The 21,817-nt window shown below is 36.7% G+C and overlaps 1 protein-coding gene across 11 annotated transcripts in view; it reads left to right on the forward strand.

Moving 5' to 3' along the window:
• The window catches only part of RNF180 (ring finger protein 180), a 217,007-nt gene that overhangs the window by 156,242 nt on the left and 38,948 nt on the right, over nucleotides 1–21,817 (forward strand). For 4 of the 11 annotated variants that reach the window (XM_054555060.2, XM_054555061.2, XM_054555062.2 and 1 more), the window contains exons 6-7: nucleotides 16,475–16,718; nucleotides 21,637–21,762. In XM_054555060.2, the coding sequence (XP_054411035.1) occupies nucleotides 16,475–16,718; nucleotides 21,637–21,762 (370 nt within the window). 11 annotated transcript variants of the gene reach the window in all.

A 21,817-nucleotide genomic window follows, 5' to 3' on the forward strand; every position in this document is an offset into this window, starting at 1 on the left:
TAGGGATGCTCAACCTGTACTAAATATTTTTTCTCTGTCCTAAAATCTACAGCATGCCAACATTTTTTTTACTACTTCTTTGAGCTTTTATTTATTTGGGTCTCAGATAGATAGAATTTATCATTATTTAGATCCTAAGTTGAATTTTTACCCTAAATAATCTTATTTACTATTATCATTGATATTGACAATATTGCCAATTAAGTACGTATAAACTCTAATATGGTACCTAACAGATGTCTAGTGCTCAAATCTTCTTTGCTTTCCGTTTCCTAATGTGTCAGTTCTTATTACACCTTTTGGTCTTAAGATCCATTTACAATCTTAAAATTTTTTGAGAGCCCAGCAAACTTTTGTGTACATGGATTATAAATATTTACCTTATTAGAAATTAAAACTAAGAAAAATTTAAGATATTTATGCATTCATATAAAGATAAACTATTGCATGTTGTATAACTACTCGAGAAGAATGCCATTGTTTTACATTTTTGCAAATCTCTTTAGAATTTGGCTTAATAGAAGACACATGTATTCTCATATCTGCTTCTGCATGCAGTCTGTTGCCACTTGTTTTAGTTGAATTATGTGAAGAAAATCTAGCTAGACATGCAGTCAGAAAAAGGAAATAGTAGTATAATAGCTTTTCAGAATAATTGTGGATATTTGTCTTTGATAATTACAGCAAAACTTGACAAGTACTAGATTTTAAAGGCTAGTTGCAATGTAGTCTTGACACCTGATACTAACTTTAAATACTCTATTACATTAAAATCCATGGGTCTGTCTTTGCCCTTTGAGTAGTTCATTTACCCATGCGTGATTTTTGTAACATCATGCATTAGACATTTGGAAGATATTCGTTTACTGAATTATCTAACTCTTCTAAATGTTGACATATTTTATTATGCAATGTCAAAAAGTATTTGTTAATATCATCACCAGTCTCTTAACAAAAGTCATTAAGTATTGGGAAGCTGTAAGTAAAAACAAATTTTACAAACTTCTGACTTTTGCTTGAAAGTTCAAATTTTATCATTTTGATTGGCAGCAAATACTGTCAGTTGTTTCCCTTGGAGTGACAGATTTACTTTGTTCTTTTTTGTGAAAATGTCTACCAAATAACCAAATCTGAATAATCAGCTTGTCTGACACTTAGTTTAAGTAAAAACGATGTTCTATGAAAAAAGAAGCTAATGCAGCTCACAATTCAAATAATAACAAAGATGCTTTTACTCGGCCAGGCATGGTGGCTCACGCCTGTAATCTCAGCACTTTGAGAGGCTGGGGTGGGTGGATCACCTGAGGTCAGGAGTTTGAGACCAGCATGACCAACATGGTGAAACACCTTCTCTACTAAAAATACAAAATTAGCCAGGCATAGTGGTGCATGCCTGTAATCCCAGCTATTTGGGAGGCTGAGGTTGCTTGAACCTGGGAGGTGGAAGTTGCAGTGAGCCGAAATCGTGCCATTGCACTCCAGTCTGGGCAACAAGAGCGTAACTGTCTCAAACAAAAAAAATATTTTTTACTTAAAATAACCATTATGCTTTGGTATACAGCTGAAATGCTTTATGGATACATCCCATTTCTGTCACACGCATTATTAAAAGGGCAAAAACAATAAAAATAAAAATCAATATTTTTCCAGATTGATTAAGGATATTCTTAATAGCAATGAGCTTTTCTTTTTTTTCCCATAAGTGAGTATAATGACTCAGTAAAGTTTGGCCCGCTGCCTTGATTCACACTAAAGCACTAGCAATTTAACCCACTATTACTTCTACACCATCAGTACAATTGCCAACACAGTGAAAAGGGCAAATGACATCTCAGTATATTATTTTGTTGTTTTTATTTTGTTTTTTGTTAGAGACAAGGTCTTGCTATGTTGTCTAGGCTGGAATCAAATTTCTGAGCTCATAGCCTCAGCCTCCAGAATAGCTGAGATTGCAGGCATGTGTCAATGTCCCCAGCTTTTAGTATTATTATGAGAATACTTTTGCCCTCATTAATCCTCTGAAAGGGACTTTTTGCTCTCAGGAATCTGTGAATCACACTTAAGAATTGTTATCCTAAAGGACCCATTAAATATTTATCTCCTACAAATACCCTATCATTTTATTTTGCTAGAGAGGAATGTGATTTAATAAACTCACACCAAGATACTGCAGAAAGTGAGATGTCCCTTTCTGGAAATGTTTGTACTGCACAAGAGGCTTAATTGCAGAGGACAATGAGTGATCTGAGTGATATTTATTCATCCATGCATAATTTGTTGAGAACTTACTATGGTGTTGTAATGCACTCTGATATTTAGGGTTTAAGGTAGTGACATTTTTGTGAAATTGTCCCTGCATTCTTCAGATTGCAGCAGATACAAGACTTTGGATATGCTATAGCTTAGGTCACTTATTTTTAACCATTAAACTAGAAATAAAAATATATAAATCAAACACATTTAGTACTTGACCTAATAATAATCTTTAAGAGTCTTGAATATATGAAATATAATTGTGTTGATGGAGAAGGCAATTTGAATGCTTATCCTTTACTTCTGTGGTATATTTCTGTAATCCAAGAGAATATTGTTAAGTTTATTAATTTTGCACTGAAATACAGGTATGTCCCTCAATGTCCAAGGGGGATGCGTCCAGCGACCCTTCACACCCCCTGGCAAATACTAAAATCCACACATACTCAAGTCCTACAGTAGGCCCTGTTGGGACCCAGATATATGAAAAGTCAGCCCTTCATATCCACAGGTTTTACTTCTCACAAATACTGCATTTTAGATTCATGTTTGATGGCAGATGCAGAACCTGCAGACATGGAGGGCCAACTATATTTATTGAAAAAAAATCCACATATAAGTGGACCCACCCAGTTCAAACCCATGTCAACTATATATATGTGTGTGTGTGTATGTGTGTGTGTACACACACATATACAGGCATACCTCAGAGCTATTGGTTTGGTTCTAGACCATCACAATAAAGCAAATATCACAATAAAATGAGTTGCATGAGTTTTTTTGTTTCTTAGTGCATATAAAAAGTTATGTTTATACTGTTCTGTAGTCTATTAAGTGTGCAATAGTGTTATGTGTAAAAAATGTATGTCTTAGTTTAAAAATACTTTATTGCTAAAAAAATACTGATAGATATTAAATGAGCACATGCTATTAGGAGAAGTGATGCCAACAGACTTGTTTGTCACAGGGTTGCTACAAAACTATAATTTGGTTTTTTTTGTTTTTTTTTTAAAGTTTTTATTCTCTTATTTTATTTTATGATTAGATCAGTTAGATTTTCTTTAAAGTTTTCTGCTTAATACATTTTAAGATAACCTCATTTTTCTAAGAGAGCTAGTACATGGACACATTTATGGCTTATTTCCAATGAGCATTGTTTATTTGGTTAGCATTTAGGGACATTTAGTAGACTGTAAGCCAGTGGATGTTCTTGTAAACGTGATTCATTGAGAAAAACCTTCATTTGAGAGTCAGATAACCTGCTTTGGACTAGCAAAGTCTCTGGATATGTTTCTGGTATCTGTTGAGGTAGTCACACAAAACTGAAATACTCCAACAGAAAGACTTCAGAAGACTTTCATTTTGGTGTAAAAACAGTGAAATTAGCTGTTTGACTTAAAATATAGGAGTTGTAAGACATTTCATTGATGCTACTTCTGTTTTATCCTCTGTGAAATGTAGATACTGTGTGTCTCCCACTTGCTTTTTAGGGTTGTTGGGAGGATAAATGAAACTGTGTGACAGACACACTGGGAACTCAGAAGAAAGGTGCTTTAGAAACTGAACCTCATCCTATGGCTGTGCTGTTGGCAGGCATAACCGGTGTGCTGAGAGGCAGTGGTAGTGAACCCCGTGGTGAAAGGCCAGGACCATGGGCTCTGGAGCCAGGCTGCCTTGGTTCGAATCCCACCTCGACCTCTTGCAAGTGGTCTGACCACAGCAAATCGCCCAACCTCTCTGTGCCTGAGTTTCCCCCTCTTTAAATTGGGGATGATAATAATAGTACCCACTAAAGGATCCTGGTGAGTTTTAGCTGAGCACATGTCCACAAAGTGCTTAGGGCAGTGCCTGCCATGTAGTGTGGCTGATCCTCACACCCAGAAAACCCCAGCAGGGGGACTCACACCTTACAGAAAATCAGATTTGAAACCATTCCCCAGTAGTCTTCTAACATTGACTTAGAGACCCTTATATGTTTAGAGAGAGGAACTGAATAGTTTATGGTAATTAAGCACCATTAAAACGGAAGAAAGGGTATCAGCCCTGGAAGACGAAATGAATGAAATGAAGCGAGAAGGGAAGTTTAGAGAAAAAAGAATAAAAAGAAACGAGCAAAGCCTCCAAGAAATGTGGGACTATGTGAAAAGACCAAATCTACGTCTGATTGGTGTACCTGAAAGTGACGGGGAGAATGGAAACAAGTTGGAAAACACTCTGCAGGATATTATCCAGGAGAACTTCCCCAATCTAGCAAGGCAGGCCAACATTCAGATTCAGGAAATACAGAGAACGCCACAAAGATACTCCTCGAGAAGAGCAACTCCAAGACACATAATTGTCAGATTCACCAAAGTTGAAATGAAGGAAAAAATGTTAAGGGCAGCCAGAGAGAAAGGTCGGGTTACCATCAAAGGGAAGCCCATCAGACTAACAGCGGATCTCTCGGCAGAAACCCTACAAGCCAGAAGAGAGTGGGGGCCAATATTCAACATTCTTAAAGAAAAGAATTTTCAACCCAGAATTTCATATCCTGCCAAACTAAGCTTCATAAGTGAAGGAGAAATAAAATCCTTTAAAGACAAGCAAATGCTGAGAGATTTTGTCACCACCAGGCCTGCCCTAAAAGAGCTCCTGAAGGAAGCACTAAACATGGAAAGGCACAACCGGTACCAGACACTGCAAAATCATACCGAAATGTAAAGACCATCGAGACTAGGAAGAGACTGCATCAACTAACGAGCAAAATATCCAGCTAACATCATAATGACAGGATCAGATTCACACATAACAATATTAACTTTAAATGTAAATGGACTAAATGCTCCAATTAAAAGACACAGACTGGCAAATTGGATAAAGACTCAAGACCCATCAGTGTGCTGTATTCAGGAAACCCATCTCACGTGCAGAGACACACATAGGCTCAAAATAAAAGGATGGAGGAAGATCTACCAAGCAAATGGAAAACAAAAAAAGGCAAGGGTTGCAATCCTAGTCTCTGATAAAACAGACTTTAAACCAACAAAGATCAAAAGAGACAAAGAAGGCCATTACATCATGGTAAAGGGATTAATTCAACAAGAAGAGCTAACTATCCTAAATATATATGCACCCAATACAGGAGCACCCAGATTCATAAAGCAAGTCCTGAGTGACCTACAAAGAGACTTAGACTCCCACACATTAATAATGGGAGACTTTAACACCCCACTGTCAACATTAGACAGATCAATGAGACAGAAAGTCAACAAGGATACCCAGGAATTGAACTCAGTTCTGCACCAAGCGGACCTAATAGACATCTACAGAACTCTCCACCCCAAATCAACAGAATATACATTTTTTTCAGCACCACACCACACCTATTCCAAAATTGACCATATACTTGGAAGTAAAGCTCTCCTCAATAAATGTAAAAGAACAGAAATTGTAACAAACTGTCTCTCAGATAACAGTGCAATCAAGCTAGAACTCAGGATTAAGAATCTCACTCAAAACCGCTCAACTACGTGGAAACTGAACAACCTGCTCCTGAATGACTACTGGGTACATAACGAAATGAAGGCAGAAATAAAGATGTTCTTTGAAACCAACGAGAACCAAGACACAACATACGAGAATCTCTGGGATGCATTCAAAGCAGTGTGTAGAGGGAAATTTATAGCACTAAATGCCCACAAGAGAAAGCAGGAAAGATCCAAAATTGACACCCTAACATCACAATTAAAAGAACTAGAAAAGCAAGAGCAAACACATTCAAAAGCTAGCAGAAGGCAAGAAATAACTAAAATCAGAGCAGAACTGAAGGAAATAATTTGTTTTTTTTAAAGCAATATCTGCAAAATGCAATAAAGCCAAGCATGAACAAGTGAGGTATATATATATACACACACACACACACAGTAGTCCTGCCTTATCCACAGAGGATATGGTCCAAGACCCCCAGTGGATGCCTGAAGTAGCAGGTAGTACCAAACCCTATATATATATGTCTACACACATATGCTTCTCAATTTTCTATGGGTTTATGTCCTGATAAACCCATTTTAAATTGAAAATATAAGTTAAAAATGCATTTAATACACCTAACTTACCAAAAAGTTGTTGCTTAGCCTAGCTTACCTTAAATGTGCCCAGAACGTTTCCATTAATACATTTGCCCACAGTTGGGCAAAATCATCTAACACAAAGCCTATTTTATAATAAAATATTGACTATCTCATTTAATTTATTAAACACCACTGAAAGTAAAAAACAGAATGGATCAATGGGTGCTCAAAGTATGGTTTCTACTGAATGCATATAATTTTCACACCATCCTAAGTTGAACCATTTTAAAATGGGCACCATCTGTGCTGTGTGTACTGTATGTGTACTATATGTTTTTTCTATATATACAACCTGTGATAAAATTTAACTTATAAATTAGGCACAGTAAGAGATTAACAATAAAAAATAGAACGATTAACTATGTAATAAAAGTTATGTGAATGTGTTCTCCCTCTTCTCTCTCAAAATATTTTATTATACCATACTCGCCTTTCTTCTTGTGATTTGTCATTATAACTGAGACATGTATGAAATAACTAACAGGTGGTCGTGTATACAAAGTGGATATACTGGACAAAGAAATGATTCACATCCTGTGTAGGATGGCAAAAGATTTCATCATGCTACCTAGAATGGCACACAATTTAAAACTTAAGAATTGCTTATTTCTGGAGTTTTCCATTTAATATTTTCAGGTAAATGGTAAATGAAACTACAGAAAGTGAAACCACAAATAAGGGGGAACTATTGTATATACACACATACATACATATATAAAATAAGACTAGGTGAAAATTTTCATTTACTTTATACATACTTTTTTAGACAATTTTTAGTGAAAGCAAAGTGATACTTATTCTGTTTCTTTTCAGCTGATAGTTAAAAGTGGGATTATCGAAAAGGGTATATTTTAAAAATAATAAATGTATCATACTGCTTGAAAACAGCAATATACCATCAGTTGAACAGACTCAGGAATTTCTAGGCAGTAAAAAAAATTGGATTTACATTTATTTAGAAAATGAAGCAAATTGATTTTTTAAATGCCCAGGAAGAAACAAACTGATGTAGAATTGAGAGTTCTCATCAGAGACCTGGAATAATTTCAAGATCAAAAATCAATTAGGATGCATGACATCATGCATTTGACAAAACTCATAGAATTGTACAACAAAAAGAGTGAGCCCTAATGTAAACTGTGGACTTCAGTTGTCAATAATGTATTAAAGTTCGTTCATCATTTGTAGCAAATGTACCACACTAATGCGAGATGTTAATAACAGGCAAAACTCTGTGTGTGTGCATGTGTGTGTGTAGAGAAAGTATATGGAAATTCTCTGTACTTTCTGCACAATTTTTCTGTGAACCTAAAACTGTTGTTTGAAAAAAAAAAAAAAAAACCTCTGTATCTATAAAAAGTTTACCTTGAGGTTGAGTCCTCAGCCACATGCTTGTGAAGCATATACCACAATAAAGGATCCTAACCACATTTTTGACAATAAAGATTATTCTTTATTCATTTAAAAAAATAATTACTATAAAAGACACCACTGGGAAAATTGGTAAAATTTGATGTACTATACATTATACTATTGTGTTAATGTTTAATTTGCTGATTTTGATTATTGTGATGTGCAGTGTGATTATATGAAATAATATGAGAAAGAGAATATGATAAAGGCAAATGTTAACAATTGATGAACCTGAGTCTAAGATAGAGTTCTTTATACTATTCTTTGTGCCTTTTCTATAAACTTGAAATTATTTGGAAATACACTTTTTAAAAAATTTAAAATACAAATGTTTTTCAAAGTCTAGAGCTTTCCTGCTCCCATTGGGTGGGCTGGCTGAGGTCATAAGTACATCATGTACCCTGTGAGCAATGCAGAATATATGATTTAAGCTCCTGAGAGTATTATCCGGCTGAGGAAGAAGTGTTTCCTTTTAATAGGTGAGTGAGGAGTGGCATACAAGTTATAGGGATGCCTGCGGCCTTTTATTATGAAAACAAACTAGCAGCAGTCAAAACAAAACAAACATTATGTACGGTTGAATCTTTATTTTTACAAGATTTGGCAGGTGCCATAAGATCTAGAACATGGAATGTTCTTCCATTTGTTTGTATCCTCTTTTATTTCCTTGAGCAGTGGTTTGTAGTTCTCCTTGAAGAGGTCTTTCACATCCCTTGTAAGTTGGATTCCTAGGTATTTTATTCTCTTTGAAGCAATTGTGAATGGGAGTTCACTCATGATTTGGCTCTCTGTTTGTCTGTTATTGATGTATAAGAATGCTTGTGATTTTTGCACATTGATTTTGTATCCTGAGACTTTGCTGAAGTTGCTTATCAGCTTAAGGAGATTTTGGGCTGAGACAATGGGGTTTTCTAGATATACTATCATGTCATCTGCAAACAGGGACAATTTGACTTCCTCTTTTCCTAATTGAATACCCTTGATTTCCTTCTCCTGCCTAATTGCCCTGGCCAGAACTTCCAACACTATGTTGAATAGAAGTGGTGAGAGAGGGCATCCCTGTCTTGTGCCAGTTTTCAAAGGGAATGCTTCCAGTTTTTGCCCATTCAGTATGATATTGGCTGTGGGTTTGTCATAAATAGCTCTTATTATTTTCAGATACGTCCCATCAATTCCTAATTTATTGAGAGTTTTTAGCATGAAGGGTTGTTGAATTTTGTCAAAGGCCTTTTCTGCATCTATTGAGATAATCATGTGGTTTTTGTCTTTGGTTCTGTTTATATGCTGGATTACGTTTATTGATTTGTGTATATTCCATGCTCATGGGTAGGAAGAATCAATATCATGAAAATGGCCATCCTTCCCAAGGTAATTTACAGATTCAATGCCATCCCCATCAAGCTACCAATGACTTTCTTCACAGAATTGGAAAAAACTACTTTAAAGTTCATATGGAACCAAAAAAGAGCCCGCATCGCCAAGTCAATCCTAAGCCAAAAGAACAAAGCTGGAGGCATCACACTACCTGACTTCAAACTATACTACAAGGCTACAGTAACCAAAACAGCATGGTACTGGTACCAAAACAGAGATATAGATCAATGGAACAGAACAGAGCTGTCAGAAATAATGCCACATATCCATTATTGACAATAGCAAAGACTTGGAACCAACCCAAATGTCCAACAATGATAGACTGGATTAAGAAAATGTGGCACATATACACCATGGAATACTATGCAGCCATAAAAAATGATGAGTTCACGTCCTTTGTAGGGACATGGATGAAATTGGAAATCATCATTCTCAGTAAACTATCGCAAGAACAAAAAACCAAACACCGCATATTCTCACTCATAGGTGGGAATTGAACAATGAGAACACATGGACACAGGAAGGGGAACATCACACTTTGGGGACTGTTGTGGGGTGGGGGGAGGGGGGAGGGATAGCATTGGGAGATATACCTAATGCTAGATGACGAGTTGGTGGGTGCAGCGCACCAGCATGGCACATGTATACATATGTAACTTACCTGCACATTGCGCACATGTACCATAAAACCTAAAGTATAATAATAATAATAATAAAAGAAAAAGAAAAAAAAAAAAAAAAAAAAGAAATAATGCCACATATCTACAACTATCTGATCTTTGACAAACCTGACAAAAACAAGAAATGGGGAAAGGATTCCCTATTTAATAAATGGTGCTGGGAAAACTGGTTAGCCATATGTAGAAAGCTGAAACTGGATCCCTTCCTTACACCTTATACAAAAATCAATTCAAGATGGATTAAAGACTTAAATGTTAGACCTAAAACCATAAAAACCCTAGAAGAAAACCTAGGCATTACCATTCAGGACATAGGCATGGGCAAGGACTTCATGTCTAAAACACCAAAAGCAATGGCAACAAAAGCCAAAATTGACAAATGGGATCTAATTAAACTCAAGAGCTTCTGCACAGCAAAAGAAACTACCATCAGAGTGAACAGGCAACCTACAAAATGGGAGAAAATTTTCGCAACCTACTCATCTGACAAAGGGCTAATATCCAGAATCTACAATGAACTCCAACAAATTTACAAGAAAAAAACAAACAATCCCATCAAAAAGTGGGCGAAGGACATGAACAGACACTTCTCAAAAGAAGACATCTGTGCAGCCAAAAAACACATGAAAAAATGCTCACCATCACTGGCCATCAGAGAAATGCAAATCAAAACCACAATGAGATACCATCTCACACCAGTTAGAATGGCAATCATTCAAAAGTCAGGAAACAACAGGTGCTGGAGAGGATGTGGAGAAATAGGAACACTTTTACACTGTTGGTGGGACTGTAAACTAGTTCAACCCTTGTGGAAGTCAGTGTGGCGATTCCTCAGGGATCTAGAACTAGAAATTCCATTCGACCCAGCCATCCCATTACTGGGTATATACCCAAAGGACTATAAATCATGCTGCTATAAAGACACATGCACACGTATGTTTATTGCGGCATTATTCACAATAGCAAAGACTTGGAACCAACCCAAATGTCCAACAATGATAGACTGGATTAAGAAAATGTGGCACATATACACCATGGAATACTATGCAGCCATAAAAAATGATGAGTTCATGTCCTTTGTAGGGACATGGATGAAATTGGAAATCATCATTCTCAGTAAACTATCGCAAGAACAAAAAACCAAACACCGCATATTCTCACTCATAGGTGGGAATTGAACAATGAGAACACATGGACACAGGAAGGGGAACATCACACTTCGGGGACTGTTGTGGGGTGGGGGGAGTGGGGAGGGATAGCATTGGGAGATATACCTAATGCTAGATGACGAGTTGGTGGGTGCAGCGCACCAGCATGGCACATGTGTACATATGTAACTTACCTGCACGTTGCACACATGTACCATAAAACCTAAAGTATAATAATAATAATAATAATAATAATAATAATAAAAGAAAAAAAAACCCCAAAAAAAAAAAAAAAAGATCTAGAACAGTGGGACTTTGGGGGAACTTTGTATTCATTAAAATGATCTGAACATTGTTTAAAAAAATCAGCAGGAATATAGGTCATGATATGAATCAGTTTTCAAAGTGTGAACCAACAGCATCAGCATTACCTGGGAACCTACTAAAAATGCAAATTATCAGGCCCCATCCCAGATCTACTGAAGCAGAAACTCTAGGGATGGGCCCAGCATTAGTTTAACAAGCTTTCCAGCTGATTTTGATAAGCAGTAAAGGTTTAGAGCCACAGGTGTGAACATTATAATTGTTACTACATAACCTGTTGAGTAGTTGGCCTAGTCTTGATCCTGCCCTTCCACTTCCCATGTGAAGAATAGCTAGCTTTGATGTTTACACTCTGACAACACCGTGGGAACTCCTTCCTAAATTCAAGGACATGCCTGGTTCTTGGAGCTGGAGGGAGAAGCAGAGTCTGGAAATAGATTGATGGTGAGCATGGAAAGGCAGTTCTCATGAGTGAAGTAAGTCCTTCACTCCCTAGGAAAACATTCTGTATTTTAGCAATTGTGAGAATTCTCAGCCTGTATGCTTGCTTCCCACTATATACACAAAAGGTACATGTTTATTGACATATTTCGTTCATTTAGGATTTGCAGTCAATTCCTCTATTCAGAGTAGTGATCTCTTGCAGAAAAAGACCTACACAAGTGAGAGAATCTGTGTCAGCTAACTATACTAATAAACCTAATCCCTTGTATATAAAAATAAAGCAAATATTGTCAGACTTTTGAGGACTATCAATAATGTAAAAGAAGAAACAAAAAACCTGACACAAGGAAAAACAGATCCAGAAAACAAAAGGGATATTATAAATGCTTTAATTAAGGCTGGGTGCAATGGCTCACGCCTGTAATCCCAGAACTTTGGGAGGCCGAGGAGGGCAGATCATGAGGTCAGGAGTTCAAGACCATCCTGGCTAATATGGTGAAACCCCGTCCCTACTAAAAATACAAAAAATTAGCCAGGCGTGGTGGCGGGCACCTGTAGTCCCAGCCACTCAGGAGGTTGAGGCAGGAGAATGGCGTGAACCCGGGAGGCGGAGCTTGCAGTGAGCCGAGATCGTGCCACTGCACTCTAGTCTGGGGAACAGAGCGAGACTCTGTCTCAAAAAAAAAATACATATATATATAAATGGGCAAAAGCTGGAAGCATTCCATTTGAAAACCGGCACAAGACAAGGATGCCCTCCTCTCACCACTCCTATTCAACATAGTATTGGAAGTTCTGGCCAGGGCAATCAGGCAAGAGGAAAAAAAAAGGGGGTATGCAGATAGGAAGAGAGGAAATCAAATCATCGCTGTTGCAAATGACATGATTCTATATTTAGAAATCCCCATAGTCTCAGCCCAAAACCTCCTTAAGCTGATAAGCAACTTCAGCAAACTCTCAGTATACAAAATCAATGTGCAAAAATCACAAGCATTCCTATACACCAACAATAGACAAACAGCCAAATCATGAACGAACCCCCATTCACAGTTGCTATAAAGAGAATAAAATACCTAGGAATACAGCTAACAAGGGATGTGAAGGACCTCTTCAAGGAGAACTACAAACCACTGCTCAAGGAAATAAGAGGACACAAACAAGTAGAAAAACATTTCATCCTCATGGATAGGAAGAATCAGTATCATGAAAATGGCCATACTGCCCAAAGTAATTTACAGATTCAATGCTATACTCAAACTACCATGGACATTTTTCACAGAATTAGAAAAAACTACTTTAAATTTCATAAGGAACCAAAAAAGAGCCCGTATAGCCAAGACAATCCTAAGCAAAAAGAAGAAGGCTGGAGGCATCATGCTACTTGACTTCAAACTATACTACAAGGCTGCAGTAACCAAAACAGCATGATACTAGTACCCAAACAGACATATAGACCAATGAAACAGAGACCTCAGAAATAACGCCACACATCTGCAACCATCTGATCTTCGACAAACCTGACAAAAATAAGCAATGGGGAAAGGATTCCCTATTTAATAAATGGTGCTTCGAAAACCAGCTAGCCATATGCAGAAAACAAACTGGACTCCTTCCTTACACCTTATATAAAAATTAACTCAAGGTAGATTAAAGACTTAAATGTAAAACCCAAAACCACAAAAACCCTAGAAGAAAACCTAGGCAATACCATTCAGAACATAGGCATGGGCAAAGCTTTAATTATGAAAACGCCAAAAGCAATTGCAACAAAGGCTAAAATTGATAAATAGGATCTAATTAAGCTAACAAGCTTCTGTACAGCAAAAGAAACTATAATCAGAGTAAACAGGCAAGCTACAAAATGGGAGAAAATTTTTGCAATCTACCCATCTGACAATGGTCTAGTATCCAGAATCTATAAGAAACTTAAAGAAAAAAACAACCCCATCAAAAAGTGGGCAAAGCATATGAACAGATACTTCTCACAATTTTATGCAGCCAACAAACGTATGAAAAAAAGCTCAACATCACTGGTCATTAGAGAACTGCAAATCAAAACTACAATGAGATACCATCTCATGCCAGTCAGAATGGCAATTATTAAAAAGTCAAGAAACAATAGATGCTGGTGAGGCTGTGGAGAAATAGGAATGCTTTTACACTGTTGGTGATATATATATATATATATCGGAATACTATTCAGCCAATAAAAGGAATGAAATAATGGCATTCTCAGCAACCTGGATGGAACTAGAGACCATTATTCTAAGTGAAGTAACTCAGGAATGGAAAACCAAACATTGTATGTTCTCACTCATAAGTGGGAGCTAAGCTATGAGGATGCAAAGGCATAAGAATGACACAATGGACTTTGGGGACCCAGGGGGAAAGGGGGAAGGGAGTGAGGGATAAAACTGGGTTCAGTGTATACTGCTCAGGTGATGGGTGCACCAAAATCTCACAGATCACCACTAAACAACTTATTCATGTAACCAAAACCACCTGTTCCCCCAAAACCTATGAAAATAAAGAACAAAATAAAAACAAAGAGGACAATAAGGAATATGAAAAAGCATTGTTAAATAAGCCAAAGAATGAAAATAAGCAGAAGAATAAAATGTAGTTAAAATGCATAGATTATCAGTTTTAAAGAACATGCTCCTGACAAGTAGAGGCAGAAGGCAGTCTTTGTGTTTGGAGTTGAGAATATAATGTCTTGTTTAGAAGGGGTAGATTACAGATACTGAACTTCGACTATTTTTATTAACACTTAAGATTAATCTTAAGAATACAAATAGGATATAGGCTGGGTGTGGTGGCTCACGCCTGTAATCCCAGCACTTTGCGGGCCAAGGCGGGTGGGATCACTTGAGCCCAGGAGTTCAAGACCAGCCTGGCCAACATGGTGAAACCCTGTCTCTACTAAAAATACAAAGAATAGTCGGGTACCATGCCACATGCTTGTAATCCTAACTACTTAGGAGGCTAAGGCAGGACAATCACTTGAACCCAGGAAGCAGAGGCTCAGTATGCAGAGATCACACCACTGTACTCCAGCCTGGGCGACAAAGTAAGACTCAGTGTCAAAATAATAATAATAATAATAATAATACAAATAGAATATAATAACAGTAAACACTTATAGTATGTTTTATATTATAAGCACTGTTTTAAATGCTTGGTTTGAGAAAAACGTTCTCAAGGCTTTAGCAAAAACTACAGAACCTGTAGAGAAAGAGCAGAAGGGATGGGGGAGGGTAGAGAAGTATGGCCGTGGCTAACATTTTTTGATAATTAATTACTATGTGCCAGGTATCATACTGAATGTATTAAGTGGATTACCTCATTTAATCCTCACAGCAATTTCACAAATGAGGAAGTTGTGAGTTACAGGAATTCTGCTAACAAACCTTCTACTATTAATACTTACCTCTGAGCTGCCTCTTTCCTAACTACAGTAAATCCTCATTTATTTTGCTTAAAGTCACCATTTCCAAGAACCTACTGGTGATGTTTTAGGTGGATGCAAAGGTAATTGCAGTTTAGTAGCAAAAACCACAATTACTTTTGCACCAATCTACTATCAGTGACTTTAAGCGAAATAACACCACCAATTTTACCATAGGCTAATTGATATAAATAAAGAGTTCAATTTTTACAGCCTATTTCTGATCACAAAAGCATCACCAAACTTCTAAAGACCAAAACACTTCTAATATTAAACACTGAAATAAATGTGAGCTACACATACATTAACAACAGATGAATAAAACAAGATAATTACTGGAGCTTGTCCTGGCAGCTCAGGGTACAAGGCAGGAACCAGGCCTGGATGGGACCCCATCCCATCACAGGGCACACTCACACACAGCAACACTCACCCCAACTGGGACCATTTAGACACACCAGTGCACCTAACATGCACATCTTTGGGATATGAGAGGAAACTGGATTACCCAGAGAAAACCCACACAAACGTGGGGACAACATGCAAACTCCACACAGACAGAAACTCCACACAGACAGCAGCCCCAGCTGGAAATCAGTTTTTTTTTTTCATCATCGTTATAACAAGACAATGTTGAATGAAATGATATTATTCAAGAACCTGATGTATCTTTTTCCTAACAATTCCATTTGGGAGGGGAAAGAGGCTCATCATGTTTCACCATAGCAAGGCTAATCCCATAATTACTCTCAGCTTCTTTGCTTTGCTTTCCTCCTGACACCCCTTAGGCTTTGGCTCTCTCTTTGAGGTCCAGGAAGACACAAAATATAGAATAGAGAATGTTCCACACACAGTATGAGAATGAAGTATGACACCTTCTGCCTTCACTTTTCATCATGCATGGATGCTCATATTAAAACTTTATAACCTTGTGACAACCAGTTTATTTGCTGTGGTAGGAATGGGTTAGATAGAGAATCTACATAACTCTGGGACTGGTACACCTAACACCTATCTAGTGTTGATTAAGCCAAAATACAGGTATACTTAATAGGTTTAGGTATATTTTAGCACTTAGCACTATGTCACAATACTAAAAAGAAAAATAGGCTTCTGGGTTTTCATGTATATTTTTAGTTTCTTGACTTTGAAAGGTAGCATTTCTGTCACTTTGAATATGCCACAAGCAGTTTATATGCTTCTCAAATATTTTTGTTCATTTTAACAAAATATAAAGGCTATCTTAAGGAAACCAGTCTCATACTAAATTAAGAAAAAAAGTTTTCTTATGTTTTGCAGACTTTGAATAATGAGATGAGTACAGATGAAGACAATGAATATGCAGAAGAAAAGGATAGCTACATCTGTGCAGTGTGTCTGGACGTTTATTTCAACCCTTATATGTGTTACCCTTGCCGCCACATCTTCTGTGAGCCCTGCTTACGGACTCTGGCCAAAGACAATCCTTCAAGCACTCCATGCCCTTTGTGTCGGACAATTATTTCTAGAGTCTTTTTCCAAACAGGTAACAATTCTCTTTCATTAACATGACTGTCTGATTATTCTACCTCTTTGTTATAGTTCTAAAGGTACTTTATAAATTATTAAAAAGTTACTGAAAATCACATATACCATAATTTGTTATTCTCCAGTTTATAAAACAGTACTGACCCAACTCATAAAACTGTTAGAATCATAGATGAGAATGGATCCTCATCTCGAATTCCCTACTGTACGCTCAGATCCTTTCTAAAACACTGTAACTAGTAGTTGTTCAGTCTTGGACATTTCTAGTGTTAAGGAAGTTCCATTTGAAGCAATGCTGTTGATTATTTATTCCTCATATCTGCCTTCCACTACCCCTTATTCTTTGGTTCTTGTTATTTCCTTTGGAGTCACAGAGAATAAATCCATAAATATCTAAATACAGTTATTACATCTTTCCCCCAAACTCAAAATTTTCTCAACCTTCTTAATGTTCTTAAGGTTAAGATCTTTCTCCTTGGACAGGAAAAAAGTCAAATTGGAGCAAGGATTTGTTGACCTAATTTTCATATAAAGATGTAATATAACACAATATTTAAAATATTAATGAAGAGATAATAATGAATGTGGAACATAGAGAATGACTAAGGGTAGAATGATAGAATACACTACTGGGTGCTAAATGTTAGGTGGGAAATTTTCTATCTTCACATTCTCCTTTCAGCCATAAAGGAGCCAAATGAGGACCTGAGTATGTACTACATTAATAGTAAAACTGAAGAGAATAAATATATGGTGCATCTTTCTTCCCTCAGGGAAATCCAAGGACCCACCTGCTACAGATTTCTCTTAAGGGAAAGGGTTTAAAATCATTGCAACAGCTTTTTATTCTGGTAAAAAAACATACTCAATTATGAGTACCAAATATTGTACTACCAAAAACTAAATGGAATTATTAATATGGACAAATCTTAACTAAATCTTACTTAATAGAAACTCCTAAATATTAACATTTGCTAAGCATACATTGCTTACTATAATGACTCACGTATTGTAAAATCTATAACTCCATTTTGACAAAGTGTCAGGTAAAGAAATTTTGTTTTTTGTTTGTCTATTTTATATGCCTCTGTCATCAGGCTGCATATTCAGCTGGAGATTGGGACTTCTCAGACTAGATTGTAACCTTTTAACAGTTCACTAGGAAAAGATGAAAATCAGATTCAAATCTACTTTGTTTCATCCATGTTTCCATGAATTTGTCAAACCATCCTTGCATTTGTTGGATAAATCCCACTTGGTTATGATATATCATCTTCTTGATGTGTTGTTGGATTCCATTTGCTAGTATTTTGTTGAGGATTTTTGTATATATTTTCATCAGGGCTATTGGCCTGAAAACTTTTTTTTGTTATTGTCTGGTTTTGGTATCAGAGTTATGTTGGCCTTGTAGAATGAGTTAGGAAGACTTCCCTCTGCTTCAATTTTTTGGAATGGTTTGAGAAGAATTGGTAATAATTCTTCAAAGATTCGGTAGATTTGGGCAGTGAAGGCCTCCAGAGCTGGACTTTTCTATGTTGGAAGACTTTTTGTTACTAATTCAATCTCATTACCTGTGATTGGGATTTGGTTTTCTATTTCCTCTTTGTTCAATCTTGGTAGGTTGTATGTGTCTAGGAATTCATACATTTCCTCTAAGTTTTGAAATTTACTGGTATATATTTTGTTGTTCATAGTAGTCTTTAATGGTCCTTTGTATTTGTTTGGTATGCGTTGTGACATCTTTTCTGTTTCTGATTTTATTTGGGTCTTTTTTTCTTAGTCTAACTAATAGTTTGTCAATTTGGTTTATCTTTCCAAAAAACCAGATTTTTGTTTTGTTAATTTTGTTGTTGTTTTCTTAGTCTCAATTTCATTTATTTCTACTCTGGTCTTTATTATTTCTTTCCTTCTAATTTGGGGTTTGGTTTGTTCTTGCTTTTCTAGTTTCTTGAGGTACATCATTAGGTCATTTATTTGAAATCTTTCTAGTGCTTTGATGTATGCATTTATTGCTATGAACTTGCCTCTTAATACTGCTTCTGCTGTGTCCTGTAGCTTTTGGCATATTATGTTTCTATTTTCACTTGTTTCACATACTTTTTAAATTTAAATTTCTTTCTTCATACATTTGTCATTCAGGAGTATATTGTTTAATGTCCACATATTTGTATAGTTTCTGATGTTCCTCTTTTTGATGTGCAGTTTTATTCCATTGTGACCAAATAAGCTGTTTGACATAACTTCAAGTTTTAAAATTTTGTTATACTTCTTTTGTTCTAACACATGGTCAACCCTAGAGAATGGTCCATGTGCTGATAAAAGGAGTATGTAATCTACTGCTGTTGGGTGACATGTTCTGTAAATGTCTGCTAAGTCCATTGGGTCTGTAGTGCAGCTTAAATCCAATGTTTGTTAATTTTCTGTCTAGATCTGTGCAATGCTGGGAATGAGTTATTAAAGTCTCCAACTGTTATGTATTGGAATCTATCTCTCTCTCTTTAGATCTAATAATATTTGCTTTTATCTGGGTGTTCCAGTGTTTGGGTACATTTTTATAATATTTATCATTATTATATTCTCTTACTGAACTGATTCCTTTATTGTAATTTTCCAGGAGGAGGAGGAAGAGGGAGAGGAAAAGGAAGGGAAGGGAAAGAATAATAAGAATCCTTAAGTTGCAAACTCTTCACCTTCGTTTGTGTTATCTGCCATGTGACACACCACATGGGTCTCATTTCCAAGGACATTTAGAAAGTTGTGAGTCAATTTTCCCAAGAGTTAATACAATACCACTTTTTTGGGGGGATTTTTAACCTCTCAGAAAATACCCTGAATCATAGTTATCAGTTCTTAAGTCCTAAGAAAAAGACCAGTATTACTGTAAATGAATATGTTATTTGATAACTTCTTTCATTTTCTTCATCAATATGAATGACACTGACAAGCCCCTTCAACCAAGTGATAGTGTCATAACCATCTTACACTAAAGGGCTATTAATGGGCAGGGGGAAAAGTGGACTTTAATAAAACAGCTATGCATTGCTGCAGAAACCCTTGAGAGAATATCTAACTTGAAATGATTAACTTTTAATAATAAAAGAAAGAAAAAAAAAAAAAGAAATGATTAACTTTTAAACATATGAAGGATTTTTAAATGCACTATAGTCATATCAACCCCCTAGCATACATGATGAGCATGAAAATACCTTTTCTCTAACTTGTATACTGGTTCGTGGGTGTGCAATTGGGAAGGGAGTTAGAGTTGCAGGTTTAATAGATAACTTCAGTTGCCTAGAGTAGTGTATTTTTTACATTTGTCCTTTTGTTTTTAATTGTAAACTTTGTGAATCCGTTTTCCCTTTAAATTTCTTAGGTAAAAATCAACCCAAGGCAGTGATTAAGAAAAATTGAGAAAATTTAATTCAAATCACTTGAGCCAAAGCTCAAGGCAGTGAAGTAGGATGGAAACTGAGGAAATGCTACAGGTGATCATTGCAGGATGAAAGTAAGAGGGGATGGTTGATGGAAAGCCTAGTTTACTTCTCAGGTTAGTAACTAGCTCTGCACCAGCCTAAGAGGTTGTTCTCCATTAAACAGTCCAACTCAGATCATGGTTTGCTTTCTATGGCTCAGATATAAAGAGTTTCTACCATTTAAAGTGAATACCATCATATGTGTTCTCCAGTTGGTCTGTGTGTACTTCAAATGACTATTTCCTTTTTAACTCATTAGTAAGCTTCTGAATGGTTAATTTCACATTTTTAAAATTACCTCAAGTATATAGCAATAGACTCAGGTGGTCAATCCATCACATATAGAATGAAATAGATTATAAAATTTAAAGTTCTACAAGTGTTTTTCCTTTTCACTATCACTCCTGAGCCCAGATTACACTCCAGCTATTCTATTGTTACACTCATAACACATTATTCTCCTTTTTTGTCTACCTGTTTATTTCTTTTAAACCACCAGTCCTCAACCTTTTTGGCATCAGGGACCGGTTTTGTGGAAGACAGTTTTTCCAGGGACTTAAGCGGGGGATGGTTTCAGGATGAAACTTTTCCACTTCAGATTATTGTGCATTAGTTAGATTTCCCCCCCTCCCCGCCCCCGAGACGGAGTCTCACTTCTTCACCCAAGCTGGAGTGCAGTGGTGCCATCTCAGCTCACTGCAACCTCTGCTTCCCAGGTTCAAGCAATTCTCCTGCCTCAGCCTCCCAAGTAGCTGGGACTACAGGTACCTGCCACCACGCCCAGCTAATTTTTGTATTTTTAGTAGAGACGGGGTTCCACCATGTTGGCCAGGCTGGTCTTGAACTCCTGACCTCAAGTGATCCACCTGCCTCAACATCCCAAAGTTCTGGGATTACAGGCACATTAGTTAGATTCTTACAAGGAGTGTGCAACCTGTATTCCTTGCATGCGCAGTTCACAATAGGGTTCACTTCCTATGAGAATCTAATGCTGCCACTGATCTGACAGGAGGCAGAGCTCAGGCAGCAATGCTTACTTGCCCATGGCTCACCTCCTGCTGTGTGGCCCAGTTCCTAACAGGCCATGGACTGCTACCCATTTGTGACCCAGGGCTTGGGGACCACTGTTTTAGACTACAGTTGTTTTAAGGTGAGGGACGATGTCTTATTTATCATTATATACTCTATACTACTTGACATAGGAGCTACTCAGTAGATCTGTGTTCTATGTGTAGGCATGTCAAAGTTGCACCAAATGTGAACTTGGGGAAGTTGTATTTGCTTGAGTAAAGAAAAAAATGTTGTATCTACTTTTGTCTCACTGACTTAAAGAGGTCTGAATTGTATCAAATAGTATCAAAATACTACAGTATTCAATTGTCATTTTCTTGCCATTTTACTCAAATTAATTTCAAAATCCTATTTTCTTTTGCTTTATTCTAGAATTGAACAATGCCACAAAAACATTCTTTACTAAAGAATATTTGAAAATAAAACAAAGCTTTCAGAAATCCAACTCTGCAAAATGGCCCCTACCAAGCTGCAGAAAAGCATTTCATCTTTTTGGAGGTAAGGAAATCTAATGCCAAAAAAAAGTCTGGTAATTTTGTCTAAGGTCTCTTCT

The sequence above is a fragment of the Pongo abelii genome, chromosome 4 (genome assembly GCF_028885655.2).
Source record: "Pongo abelii isolate AG06213 chromosome 4, NHGRI_mPonAbe1-v2.0_pri, whole genome shotgun sequence".
Taxonomy (NCBI): domain Eukaryota; kingdom Metazoa; phylum Chordata; class Mammalia; order Primates; family Hominidae; genus Pongo; species Pongo abelii.